The sequence below is a fragment of the Loxodonta africana genome, chromosome X (assembly GCF_030014295.1).
Source record: "Loxodonta africana isolate mLoxAfr1 chromosome X, mLoxAfr1.hap2, whole genome shotgun sequence".
NCBI classification, from domain to species: domain Eukaryota; kingdom Metazoa; phylum Chordata; class Mammalia; order Proboscidea; family Elephantidae; genus Loxodonta; species Loxodonta africana.
Window position 1 is genome coordinate 35,390,000 of NC_087369.1, and position 15,017 is coordinate 35,405,016.

The 15,017-nt window shown below is 38.0% G+C and overlaps 1 protein-coding gene across 1 annotated transcript in view; it reads right to left on the reverse strand.

Moving 5' to 3' along the window:
- Nucleotides 1-15,017, reverse strand: part of DMD (dystrophin) — a 1,889,362-nt gene that overhangs the window by 365,464 nt on the left and 1,508,881 nt on the right. The window contains exons 53-54 of the mRNA XM_010599731.3: nt 12,201-12,321; nt 11,287-11,555 (exon numbers count right to left, since the gene is read on the reverse strand). Coding sequence (XP_010598033.2) covers nt 11,287-11,555; nt 12,201-12,321 — 390 coding nt within the window. The remainder of the gene's footprint in view (nt 1-11,286; nt 11,556-12,200; nt 12,322-15,017) is intronic.

The window sequence follows — 15,017 nt, forward strand, 5'->3', positions numbered from 1 at the left end:
GAAGGATGATACTCTTTAGAGAAATTTTTATTATCAAATTAAACACTTCTTGAGTAGAATAATGTCAGATGAACTCATTAGCTGAACATTTGGATTATTCATGTTCTACTAAATGTTCCATAACCAGAAGAGGAGCTGTATAACTCCGATTTAATACAATAACAATGGTAACCAATTCTAGTTTCTTCTTTTATCACAGTCCATCAAAGGAACACAAAGAAGCCCACATTAAAACAAGCTGAATGACGAAAAGGAACGTGTTCCTTTTCCAAGGGTTGTAAAGCCTCTTCTTATGTTTAAGCAAAGTTCATCCAGTGATTGTCTTATTTATGAAAGTAAAAGCAGAAGGATGTTTCTCTTATTAAATAAATGCCTTTATGCTTTGAAAGTGACAGACATCTTGAAACAGTCAAAAGAATGTGTGTTGAATGTCATCAACTCATTTCCTCCCACCCACTGTTTTAAATCGTTTGCTTGGTTCCAATGTATCCTACACTTATATAAGTTGTTTATGAAGAACCAAATTAATAGTCTTTGCAATTGTTTTCATTGGAATTTAGAGAGCTGACAAATGAATTAGTAGAAAATGGCAGTTCTACATGAATTAGCTTTTAAGTCTCCCTAAGAGGCTGATGCAGAACTTAATAAGAGACTTATTAGGAGAAGTAGGACAACTTAATTCAGATTGATTATAGACTTCGGTGAAGACAGCTGGGGTTCAAATGAAACTGAAAAAGAACTTATATGCACTTCAAAGTATGCTAAGCAGATGTCTGAAACAATTACTCCTCTCTGTCTTTTCAGAACTTCCAAAGGCGGGATGGGAATAGCATGGTAAACGAAGGTTCTATTTGCCGAAGTCGAGGTAGAGACTTTTAAAACACACACAGTGCTATCTAAAATCAGATGCTTTGGGTAAGGAAAGTGATTTGACATTGCCGTCCTAAGTAATTTTCTTGTAGCTTTATAAACAAAGCGAGAAATGAGAGGGAATACATGGGAACTATGTAATAAGCTTTCCTGGCAACACTAACTTACAATTAATTTTACATCGAACAAATAATTTGGTCGGGATTTTTATGATGATTAATTCCTACTTTAGTTTCTCAGTTCCATTAAAGCCAACAATGACCATTCTATTTTAAAAAATAAATACCGTGCTTTAAAAGTATATAGGAAGACTTTACTGTAATATGACTTCTTATAGATGGTTTCCCAGATATTAAAGGCCAAATAAGATGCTTTTACAGATCGCAATTGCATGCTTTGAAAAGTAGATAAAACTCTGGTTATTCCATATGACAGGCATTAGTTCCATATTTAACCCAGATTTATATTTATAAAGGATTACATCTTCTTTGTTGTTTGTATTTTCTTCTTGATCAAAGGCTTACGTAATACACATAGCATTTTTATTAAAAATAACAACAAAAGCCTCCATACAGCAAGTCATTTGCAGATAACAACAATTAACAAATCATTCATAAGCTTCAGTCTTCCTACTATGGGCAGTGCACCTAATTCATTATGAATCAATCATTCCTTTATCCAGAGCTTAGGTATTTTGACTCATTCTTAGGGCTGGCCCTGCTTATAATGGCTCTGTTTATCCATGCATCCCTTAACTCTTTATAAAAAAGAATTATAAACTTTCTCTACAAAACTCATATATAATAAATAATTTGAGATTGGCTCACATAAGCAACAAATATAACAAAATTAATAAAATAAGGGTAAAACCTTAGAAGCTGTTAGAGGAGAAAAGCAGCAAGGGAAGAGAGAGCTACATAAACAAGGCTGCAAGATTTCTGCTTGCCGAAGTGCAGATGAAATTCTAATATATTACATCACATTGCACATTATCTGTCAGGAGGAAACATACTCCGTTTTCTCAATGTCAAATTCTGAGATAGCATTTCTTTGACAAATTTCTGAAATAAACCAAGACACAAAGACTCAGGATGGTAGGCATGAAGAGATGCATTTGCCAGTTTTCTTCTTAGATGTGGAAGTTGAACACAAATAAGTAAGGATGGCACGGTGGTTTCATTATAGTCCCTGATCCACTACAAACATCATGAAATTAATCTCTATCAGAATTCCATAAAGGCTTGCTTAAAATATTTCACTGTACAACTTTAAAGAAAGGCTCACAGAATCTGCACCTTTGATTTTTCATGGTCAAAAATGTCAATCAAAAGTCAGACAAAAAAGTAAAATGCATAACTACATAGATGTGTAGTTTGCATATTCCAAAATGGTAGCCTGGGAGAGTTTAACAAAGGTGTGCAAAAAACTGTGTTGAAAGTCAGCGCGTCAACTAAAGGGCGTGAAACATTCCTGGCTCAAGAATGATGTACTATTTTCCCTGTAAAGAAACCATGATAGATGAGAACAAAAAACATTGAACAACAACAACCCACAAACTTTTTCATATCAGGATTATTCTTTAAAAAAAGAAAAAGTCATCCGTAGACCTTAGGTTCAAAAGTTATTCTACTTTATTAAACCTGAGATATCCTACTTCCGGATCTACCTAGAGCACCTAATGATTCAGAGAGTTATTCTTATTTCCCATTACTACACGGAAAGTAGGATATTTGTACAAGTAACCATATGTGTTATTTCCAGTAGAGTGAGAAATCATGATTTTGTTTTTAAAGTATTTGGTAAGTAATAGAAATCATGAATTTTAAAAGTAAAGATGCTTATAAAATTAAAATTTTATTTTCATAGTGATTCTTATGGAAGCGTATTTGGAAGGCTGAGATTCTCTAAGTGAGCTGAATACCAAAACAAACAAAAAAACCCAAACCTGTTGCTGTCAAGTCGATTCTGATTCGTAACAATCCTAAAGGACTGAGTAGAACTGCCTCAAAGAGTTTCCAAGCAGTAGTTAGTGGATTTGAACTACCAACCTTTTGGCTAGCAGCCAAGCTCTTAACCACTACACTACCAGGGCTCCAGTGAGCTAAATAGTCCGTAGTAAAATTATGTTCCTTCCTCTTGATTTACTATATTTACACTATCTTGAAGATGATTTGCTGTTGTGTTCCATGGAGTCAATTCCAACTCATAGTGACCCTATGGGACAGAGTAGAACTGCCCCCATAGGGTTTCCTAGGCCGAAATCTTTACCGGAGCAGATGGTCAGGTCTTTTCTTCTGCAGAGCAGCTGGTGGGTTGGACCCACCAAACTTTTGGTTAGCAGTTCAGTGCTTAACCATTGTACCACCAGGGCTCCTTTGAAGATGATTAGCTAGAAATAATGCTTTTTTCCCAGTCTTGAGACTTAGTTGTTATGGTTTTATCCATTCTCTATATCTGAAAGCCACACTTGCTAGTGAAATGACATAATGCTAAATCCTACAGAAACATATCCCACAGTCACTTGAATAAAAATTTCTTTAACAAATAATATCAGGATGGAGGGATATTATGATAGAGTCACTAGGGGTGAAGAACATGAACTTAGGCGGGTATATAAATTGTTACTCTGGCTCGCTGCTTAGCTCTCAGTTTGGAGTTCCCTACAGCATAGAGCCTCTGAGAGCTTATATTGCAGGGAACAGTGGTTTTCAGCACTCTTTCTAGTTCTTTTCAAAATAGGTTTTAGTTAATCAGATTCACTTCTTGTAAACTACTACCACCAATGTTTCAGAGTTTCAAACCTGGTGTTCAAATACAATGGAGAAAAATAACATGGAGCCCTGGTGACACAGTGGCTAAGTGTTTGGTTGCTAACCAAAAGGTAGGCAATTCAAATCCACCAACTGCTCCTTGGAAACCCTATGGGGCAGTTCTACCCTGTCCTATAGAGCTATGAGTCGGAATTGACTCGACGGCAACAGGTTTGGATTTTTGGTTTATAGATATTATATATATATACATATGAATTAGTGTAATCCATAACATTAAAATACGCATAAATTACCTATACTAGTTTGGAAATCAAAATAATTGCATCTATTATGACCACTAATCAGATAAGTACCATAACTTTTAAGTGTATCTATGTCTGAGAAAGATATAATTGTTGACATATTTAGGCTCTTTTTAAAGGGAATATCTAAAGTTTATATGTTTTGCCATTATCCGAATCAGAATGAGAGCTTTACCAGTTAACGTATGGGAAACTGAGGTGTTCCTAAGATCAAGAACAGATAGGAGGGGAAAACTGAAAGAACCGTAAACAGAGTTGGGTAAGGGCTAGCTGCTAATTGAGCTGTTTCATTTTTAGTTATTTTTGATTATGAAATCATGCTACTACGTACATTTTCTATCCATACTCAGTATCCTGTAAATGCTCCGATGTGGCAGATATGGTTAAAAACGAATCTCTTCTGTCTGCTCTAATGCCTGTATATTCAGTCACTTAATTGATTTATTGGAGCCCTGGGGGCACAGTGGTTAAGAGATGGCTGCTAACCAAAAGGTCGGCAGTTCAAATACAGCAGCCGCTTCTTGGAAACCCTATGGGGTGGTTCTACTCTCTCCTATAGGAAATCGACTTGACGGCAACTCGTTCGGTTCAATTGATTTATTAATTAATTTAGTTCCTTTGGGATATTCTCCTAAATGTATTTCTCATTTTCAGAGAAATCTTTAAAAAAATAGTTCCTATATATCTTTTTTTGTTTATATATCTGAAGAAAAAATATTATTTTAATGCTAAGCTTTTTAAATACAAGGCAATGAATTTCAAAACATTATTTTAATTTTCAAGTAGACAAAATGTTAAAGCACTGCTTTAAATATTAAACATGGAGTCATAGCGTATGGGGGTGGAAGGGATTTTGGAAGTTATAGAGTCAACGTTTTAATCATTAAAAAAAAAGCTTCACCTACTATTTTAATAAAAAGCTATTCCATTCAACATTAGACTCTAAGTTTCATGAGGGCAAAGACCAAGTTCATTTGATTTGCAACTGCATAACTAGTCATTGCATGCTGCTGTTGTTAGCTGTCATCGGGTTGGTCCCTGGAATCATGGTGACCCCATGCACAACAGAACAAAATGCTGCCAGGTCCTGTGCCATCTGCAGGATAGGTTGTGGATGGGACTGTTGTGATCCATACAGTTTTCTTTAGCTGATTTTTTGGAAGTAGATTGCCAGACTTTTCTTCCTAGTCTGTTTTAGGCTAGAAGCTCCACACAAGAGCAACACACAAGCCTCCACTGACAGATGGGAGGCATTGGCTGGGAGTTGAACCCGGGCCTCTCACAGGGAAGATGAGAATTCTACCACAGCACATGTTGTTAGGCGCTGTCAAGTCAGTTCTGACTCATAGTGACCCTGTGCACAACAGAACAAAACACTATGCGGTCTTGTGCCATTCTCACAATTGTTGCAACCACTGTGTCAATCCATCTTGTTGAAGGTCTTCCTCTTTTTCACTGACCCTCTATTTTACCAAGCATAATGTCCTTCTCCAGGGACTGATCCCTCCTGATAATATGTCCAAAGTATGTAAGACTCAGTCTCACCATCCTTGCTTCTAATGAGCGTTCTGGCTGCACTTCTTCCAAGACAGACTTGTTTGCTCTTTTGGCAGTCCATGGTGTATTCAATATTCTTCGCCAACACCACAATTCAAAGGCATCAAATCTTCTTTGGTCTTCCTTATTCATTGTCCAGCTTTCACATGCATATGAGGCAACTGAAAACACCACAGCTTGGGTCAGGCACACCTTAGTCTTCAAGGTGACGTTTTTGTTTTTTAATACTATGAAGACATCTTTTGCAGCAGATTTGCCCGATGCAATGCGTCTTTTGATTTCTCGACTGGTGCTTCCATGGGTGTTGATTGTGGATCCAAGTAAAATGAAATCCTTCACAACTTCAGTCTTTTCTCCGTTTATCATGATGTTGCTCATTGGTCCAGTTGTGAGGATTTTTGTTTTCTTTATGTTGAGGTGTAATCCATACTGACAGCTGTGGTCTTTGATCTTCATCAGTAAGTGCTTCAAGTCCTCTTCACTTTCAGCAAGCAATGTTGTGTCATCTGCATAATGCAGGTTGTTTATGAGTCTTCCTCCAATCCTGACCCCCTGTTCTTTTTCATATAGTCCAGCTTCTCCGATTATTTGCTCAGATTGAATAGATATAGCGAAAGGATACAACCCTGATGCACACCTTTCCTTACTTTAACTATCCTCTTGTTCTGTTTGAACAGCTACCTCCTGATCCATGTACAGATTTCTCATGAGCACAATTAAGTGTTCCGGAATTCCCATTCTCCACAGTGTTATTCATAATTTGTTATGATCCAGTCTAATGCCTTTGCATGGTTAATAAAACACAGGTAAACATCTTTCTGGTAAAAAAAAATTTTTTTTTTCACCACAAACATCTTTCTGGTATTCTCTGCTTTCAGCCAGGATCCATCTGACATCAGCAATGATATCCCTGTTTCCATGTCCTCTTCTAAATCTGGCTTGAATATCTGGCAGTTCTCTGTCAATATACTGCTTCAGCCGCTTTTGAATGATCTTTAGCAAATTTTTGCTTGCATGTGATATTAATGATATTGCTCGATAACTTCTACATTCGGTTGGACCACCTTTCTTGGGAATAGGCATAAAGATGGATCTCTTCCACTCAGTTGGTCAGGTAGCTGTCTACCAAATTTCTTGGCATAGACCAGAGAGCACTTCCAGCACTGCATCCATTTGTTGAAACATCTCAATTGGTATTTCGTCAATTCCTGGAGCCTTGTTTTTCGCCAGTGCCTTCAGTGCAGCTTGGACTTCTGCCTTCAGTACCATTGGTTCCCAATCATATGTTACCTCTGGAAATGGTTGAAAGTCGGCCAATTCTTTTTGGTATAGAAAAACAAAAACCCAGTGCCATCGAGTCGATTCCGAGATATTTTGGTATAAAGTCTCTGTGTATTCCCTCCATTTTCTTTTGGTACTTCCCACTTCAGTTAACACTTTCCCCGTAGAATCCTTCAGTATTGCAACTCGAGGCTTGAATTTTTTCTTCAGTTCTTTCAGCTTGAGAAATGCTGAGCGTGTTCTTCCCTTTCAATTTTCTCTTTCTAGCTCTTTGCACATGTTATCATAATACTTTATTTTGTCTTCTTGAGCCGCCCTTTGAAATCTTCTATCCAGCTCTTTTACTTCATCATTTTTTCCTTTTGCTTTAGCTACTCGACGTTCAATAACAAGTTTCAGAGTCTCTTCTGACTTCCATTTAGGTCTTTTCTTTCTCTCCTCTCTTTTTAATGACGTCTTGCTTTCTTTATGTATGATGTCCTTCCACAACTCGTCTGGTCTTCGGTCATTAGTGTTCAACGCATCAAATCTATTCTTGATATGGTCTCAATTCAGATGGGATATACTCAAGGTTATACTTTGACTCTCCTGGACTTGTTCTAATTTTCTTCAGTTTCAGCTTGAACTTGCATATGAGTAATTGATGGTCTGATCTGCAGTTGGCCCCTGGCCTTGTTCTGATGATATTGAGCTTTTCCATCGACTCTTTGCACAGATGTTGTGGATTTGATTCCTGTGTATTTCATCTGGAAAGGTCCATGTGTATAGTCACCATTTATGTTGGTGAAGAAAGGTATTTACAATGAAGAAGTTGTTGGTCTTGCAAAATTCAATCATGTGATCTTTGGCGGCAACGTTTTATCACCAAGGCCATATTTTCCAACTACTGATCCTGTTTCTTTGTTTCCAACTTTCGAATTCCAATCACCAGTAATTATCAGTGCATCCTGATGACATGTTCAATCAATTTTGGACTGCAGAATTTGGTAAATATCTTCAGTTTCTTCATCTTTGGCCTTAGTGGTTGGCGAATAAATTTGAATAATAGTCGTATTAGCTGGTCTTCCTTGTAGGCGTATGGATATTATCCTATCACTGACAGCACTGTACTTCAGGATTGATCGTGAAATGTTCTTTTTGATGATGAATGCAACGCCATTCCTCTTCAAGTTGTCATTCCCAGCATAGTGGACCATATGACTGTCTGATTCAAAATGACCAATACCAGTTGACTTCGGTTCACTAATGCCTACAATATCGATTTTTATGTGTTCCGTTTCATTTTTGATGATTTCCTGTTTTCCTAGATTTATACCTCGTACATTCCAGGTTCCAATTATTAATGGATGTTTACAGCTGTTTCTTCTCGTTTTGAGTCATGCCACATCAGCAAATGAAGGTCACGAAAGCTTGACTCCATTCACATCATTAAGGTCAACTCTACTTTGAGGAGGCAGCTCTTCCCTATTCGTATTTTGAGTGCCTTCCAACCTGAGGGGCTCATCTTCTGGCACTATATCTGACAACGTTCCACTGCTATTCATAAGGTTTTCACCGGCTAATTCTTTTCAGAAGTAGATTGCCAGGTCCTCCTTCCTAGTCTGTCTTAGTCTGGAAGCTCAGCTAAAACCTGTCCTCCATGGGTGACCCTGCTGGTATGTGAATACCGGTGGCATAGCTTCCAGCATCACAGCAACACACAAGCCCCCACAGTACGACAAACTGACAGATGCATGGGGACATAGCACATTGCATAAGAAAAAAACCAAACCCTTTGTCATCAAGTTGATTCTGACTCATAGCAACCCAATAGGACAAAGTAGAACTGCACCATAGGGTTTCCGAGGCTGTAATCTTTACGGAAGCAGACTCTCACATCTTTCTGCCACAAAGCATAGTGGCTCATAAACCAATTGTGGAATCTGTGAAGGAAGAAACTAAATTAAACTCTTTATATGTTGTTGGCACTGTGATAGAACCTGGGACTTCAAACATGTATAGCATGATCTTTGCTTTTAGGAACTTCACTTCCTATGAGGGAAAAAATATACAAGTAACTTGCTATAATATATGTGAAATTTAAGTGTGACAATATAAGCATATTCCATGAACTATGAGACCACTGAATTGACAGCAGTTTCTTCAGCTTGACGGGAGTTGGGGGTGGTAGACACTCAGGGAAAACTACAAAGATAGGTGATATTTGAGCTGGGACTTGAGGGCTGAGTGGGAGTGTACCAGGCAGATAAAGTGGGGGTGATCCAGGCAAAGAGAAGAGAATTTGCAAAGGTAGAGAGTTATGATTAAAGATGGCTTACTTGGGCAATGATCAGAATGTCTTGAATACTTTGGAGGATGGGAGCTACAGTGGAGAGTTAAGCCAGGGCTAGGAAGAAAAGGGCCACCTATGCTCTTCATGGAGCCCTAGTTGCCCAGTGGTTAAGAGCTTGGCTGCTAACCAAAAGGTTGGTAGTTTGAATCTACCAGCCGCTTCTTGGAAACCCTCTGGGGGTCAGAATCGACTCGACAGGAATGGGTTTGGTTTGGTTTTTCAATGGTGATGCAATGGTTAAGCACCCAGCTGCTAACCAAAAGATTGCTGATTTGAACCCACCCAGCAACTCGGTGTAAGAAAGACCTGGTGATCTGCTTCCACAAAGATTACAGCCTAGAAAACTCTATGGGGCAGCTCTACTCTGTCACATGGGGTCTCTATGAGTTGAAAATAGTCTCAACAACACCCAACAACAACAATGCTCTTCATTCATTGGACTTCATTCTCTAGGCAACTGGAAGCCATTTGACACAATGAAATTATGTTTTTAGAAAGATCCTGCAAGGAGCCTGAATTGGAGTTGGAAGAGACTGTATAATGCAGAAATAACAGTGAAGAAATTGTTCATTCATTTGTTTATTAACCAAAAATTTAAAATAGCAGTGTCTACGATAGGCCAGGTACACTGACTAGGGAATGGAATGTAAAGATATATAATGCAATCATCTAAGTAAAAGATGCTGAGGGCTGGAACAGGACATTGATTAAAAAAAGGATGGAGGATATTAAAAAGAGATTTTCTGAGGTAAAAATGAGCAAGTGAGTCAGTGAAAACATAGAAGGATTAAAGAATAAACATATTATCTGTAGCCTGGGCAACTTGTTAGATTATGACCCAAGAACTGAAATAGGAAACACAGGACAGGGATAATACAGGGGAATGGAAAAACAGGAGAATGAATGAACTTGGTTTTAGAAGAGTTGCATTTGTGATTCCAATGGCATATGGGTTAAGAGATCAGAAGAGGGATTCACACTAGAGATTTACATTTGTCACTAGCCATGGCATTTCAAACTGAGAGTATTTATATAATGAAGAGTATTGGTCCGAGGTTAGAAACTTGGACTCACGAACATTTAAGGGTGGGTGCTATTAATGCCGAGTTGACCCTGACTCATGGTGACTCCAGTGTGTAAAAGCAGAATTGTGTTTCATAGAGTTTTCAAGGTCTAATTTTCAGAAGTATATCATCAGGTCTTTCTTCCAAGGCACCTCTGGGTAGACTTGAACTTCCAACCTTTTGGTTAGCAGCCTAGTGCATTAACAGTTTGTATATATTTTTTTTTATTACCCCGGGACTGAAGGGTGGGTAGAGGTTAAGAATTTAGGAACATAGGAGGAAGGAGTAAGAACATGGACAGAATAGTGCCAGGAATGCCAAGAGAAAGAGAATTTCCAGAATGAGAGTGCTGGCAAACACACTGAGTGTAGGGTAGAATTTAACTTTTTTTCGAATTTGAATCTAGAAAGATTTCTGCGGTTTTGAGATTAGATGGGTAAACAAAATATGTTTCAAGTTTCTGCTTTTCAAAATGTACTCCTAAATATGTATATTCTTTTTTTATATATATGTATAAATACATTACCTTTGTATCCCAAGGAAATTTAACTTTGTTCTCGGGCAGAGTATTCCAAATATATAACATTTCCTCATATATGCAATGAGATAATGCAACCAAAAATTGTATTATATACACTGCCTTCGAAGGGAAGGGCAGCATTAAAAGCCTCATTTCACAGTACCATAACTTATCCAAGTCAAATAATTTAGTTAGCATAAAGGCCAAAAGCTACACTCCAGCTGTTGATTAAGTGTTGCATTTTTCCCACTTTGATAGTAGCACAAGTTATATATTTTATATATATATATATAATCATAGCGCTTCAGTACATTTAAAATTAATTTCCTAATAGCAAAATTAAAATGATCTTTTGGGCTTGTAAATTTTTAACGTTTTATTTAATATCACTGAAGACAGACATGATTATATTTCACTATCTTCTCTCGGAGGAAATACCACACGCAGGAAGACTTTGAATTTGAAAAAGATGGACTGATTTCTATTTCTTAAGGTTCCCATTTTTAAGTTTGTGGGAAGAAAACGCTGCACAGATTAGAACCTCTTTTGAGTCTCTCAAAGGGCCCTGAAGCAAAGCAGTAGAGGGTACCTTGACTTTTTCGAGGTGATCTTGGAGCGAGTCAATGAGGAGATCACCCACAGGCTGCCAGGATCCCTTGATCACCTCAGCTTGGCGCAGCTTGAGGTCCAGCTCATCTGTTGCCTCGTGAAGTTCCTGCAGTCTTTCGAGGGCCTCATCTATTTTTCTCTGCCAGTCAGCAGAGTGCAGGTTCAATTTTTCCCACTCAGCGTTGACCTCCTCAGCCTGCTTTCGTAGGAGCCGAGTGACATTCTGGGCTCTTTCCTCAGGAGGCAGCTCTAAATTAGCAATACGACAAGATGACAAGGTTTTAGGGCACGTTCGTTTTTGCAAAAATAAATAAATAAATAAATAAAATAACATTGTTGAAAAGGTCATACTGGAAGAAAGAAAGAGCACAGTTATAACAAGAGGCCAACTTACTGATTCATGGCTCTTTTAGACTTTGGCATTAATTTTGATACAGTCCAGCACATATAAAGTCTGTCTTGCTAGGTGAATCTGTTCTACCTTATTACCGGTCAGATAACCCAAGATTCATTTAAGCTATTGAGTAGAAAAATGTAAGGACACACACCACAAGGTCTAATACACTTCAGTCAGGCTCTTAAATTGAAAATTAGCTTGCAGTCTTTGCAACAGTAGAATTTCTCCTCAAAACTTCTTTTGTTTATTATTTTCTAAATGATTCAATAACTGATCACCACACTCTTTTAATGTTTATTTATGAATGTGGAAACATATTTATGCAGGCTGGTTTATGATTCCTTATTCTTAGTCAACATCTATGTTTAATTTGAATTGATTTCATTTAACCTAGAAAATATGAGAGCTATCCAGACCCTGGCAACCAGAATGGATGGGTTGTTCTGTCACCACTGATCCTTCTATCAATATGTTATTACAGTTCCACATTCAATTACCTCTGGGCTCCTGGTAGAGTTTCTCTAGCCCTTCCAAAGGCTGCTCTGTCAAAAATATTCTTACAGTCTCAAGAGTACTCATGATTACAGGTTCTTTAGTTTTCAATTCCCTCTTGAAGGCCTGTGAAATGAGATGAAAAGAAATGCTTATTAGGCTTGTGGCATTCTCCTCAAAATTAATCTGGGTGCTCAGAATATGGTTATGAAACTCCCAGGTCAATTTCTATTTCCATTATTTACAACCTGATAATCATAAATGATAAAGAAAGCTATAGGCATCTTTCTGTTAATCAAGAAACCACTGTGTTTGTGAAACTCTCTCCTGGGGCAGGGCGGGGGCGGCGGGGGGGGGGGGGGAGCTTTCAAGATATGCTAATGCCCTTTCATTTAAGATAAGAGTGCTTTGTTTATATAACCTAACTGCCAAACTTGAAATCTAGAGCTAAAGTTACAAGGTGCATATTGCGAAACCCTAACGTGGGTAATGAAGACATAAACACTCCCAAATGAAATGATATCCAGATTGTAATGGGAAGCCTTAAATGCCATTTGGCAGAATTGTTACGGTGTGTTGATATATATAACTAATCCAGGTAACAATCATCATATAATTCTGTCAAAATGGTTGATAGTGAGTAAAACAGTGTATCAACAGTAAACTGAAAACACTTGGTACTTCTGAAAAATACCCGTTATACTATCTCTTATGACCTCTGTGAGAATGGTAGAGGTATTTTGAGGCAACATGGAAGTCGAAATTGTGGCAACAAGTTTCTGTAAATGAGAAGACCTAAAAGGGTGTCTTAAGGTCACCTCTAAAGATGATCAATTTTGGTCTTGAATCTGTAATCCTCCTTGATATAGGGGATTAAAAGAAAGAAAGTACATAGTTTCTGCTGTCAAAAAGTTTCTGGACCAAAAGAAGGAAGAAAATGGACACATTAGAAGCAGAGTGAAAACAATCAGTTCATATATAGTGTGTTAAGATGGTTATGGGACATAGTGTGAGGCTAGGATCAACTAACAGATACATTGAAACCATGGAAAATAGTTATAGACCCAGATTCCGTGACCGCAGAAGTGAAGATGTTCATAAAAGTATTAACTACCACATCAATGCCAATAGATTAGTATAATAACAACAGTAATAACAATTACCCTGATCTAGGATCTTTTTTCTAGGATCCATACTGTCTTTCAATTCTATCTTGTTTCTCTAGAAGTGTTGCCTACCGAATTGAAGCCCTGTTGTGCTACTGGGAGAAAAATTAACAGTCTCTCCCTTAACTTCAGTATACCATTATGTCACAGAAGTGCTTCAGAACTGGATTGTATGACGTGTTTACATATACAATCCTAATGGTGCTCATCAGTCAAAGGAACCCGGAGACTGACTGATACTTTGTAAAATGATTTGTCTCCCATAGTTACTTACATTTTAGTAGAGAGAGGCAGGTGTTTGAAGCAAAATAATGGAGTTCTATAACTGGAATAAATGGGAAACCCCAGTGGGGTAGTGGTTAAGGGTTCAGCTGCTAACTAAAAGGTCAGCAGTTCAAATCCACCAGGCGCTCCTTGGAAACCCTATGGGGCAGTTCTACTCTGTCCTCTAGGGTCACTATGAGTTGGCATTGACTCGATGACAACGGGTTTGGTTTTTTTTGGTTTATAAGTGGAACATTAGGATGCAGCCTGTGGATGGGGAGGAAATTTTTGTGTAGTGGACTAATTCTGCACCCTTGAAATGATACAGGGTAAGTGGGCTATTTACTGTGTTTAAATGTAAGACTGATTCACCTGTTAATATTTCACTTGAAATCTCTGTGTATGCGTGTGCGTGTGTGTGCTCACATATGTGTTCATGTGTATAATTTCCTGTATTTTTCTCATATACCTAATTTTCCCTACTTCAAGAAAATAAGTATTATTTTGCCTAGTTTCTCTATTTGGGCTTAACAGGAGGCAACAGATACTAAGATTACTAATTATCAAAATGATAATAAACCAAAACCCACTGCCATTGAGCCGATTCCTACTCATAGCAACCATATAGGACAGAGTAGAACTGTCCCATAAGGTTTCCAAGGCTGTAAATCTTTACAGAAACAGACTGCCCCACCTTTCTCTTGTGGAGCAGCTAGTAAGCTCGAACCACCAATCTTTCAGTTAGCAGCTGAGCACTTTACTCACTGTGCCACCAGCGCTCCTTAAAAATAATAATACCCAAATAATAATAATAGCTACCTTTATTGAACTACTGGATGTCAGAGGTTATACAAGAGACTAGAAATACAATGTTGAATAATAAACAGCTCCTTGTGGCTTAGTGGTTAAGAGCTATGCTGCTAACTGAAAGGTCAGCAGTTCGAATCCACCAGCTGCTCCTTGGAAACCCTACGGGGCAGTTCAACTCTGACCTATAGTGTTGGAATCAACTCGACAGTGATAGGTTTGGTTTTTTGGTTTTGTTTTGTTTTCTTTTCTTTTTAAGAACTTATAGTATGTAGTGGAAGCAGCAAATACATAAATATTTCCAGCACAGTGTGGAAAGTGCTATAGGCTGGCAGATTATGGGAAAGGGAATTGGGAAAAGTTTTCTGGGGAAGACAATAATATCCAAGCAGAATTCTAAAGCATGGATATGAGTTAGTCAGGCAAGACTGGTAAGAGAGCATTAGAAGAAGCAGCAAATGCAGGTGCAAAGACATAGGACACAGTACAGTATGACATGTGTAACACCTGTTGTCATTGGGTCAATTCAGACTCATAGGGTTTTCTTGGGTGTAATCTTTATGGAAGCAGATCACCAGGTCTTTC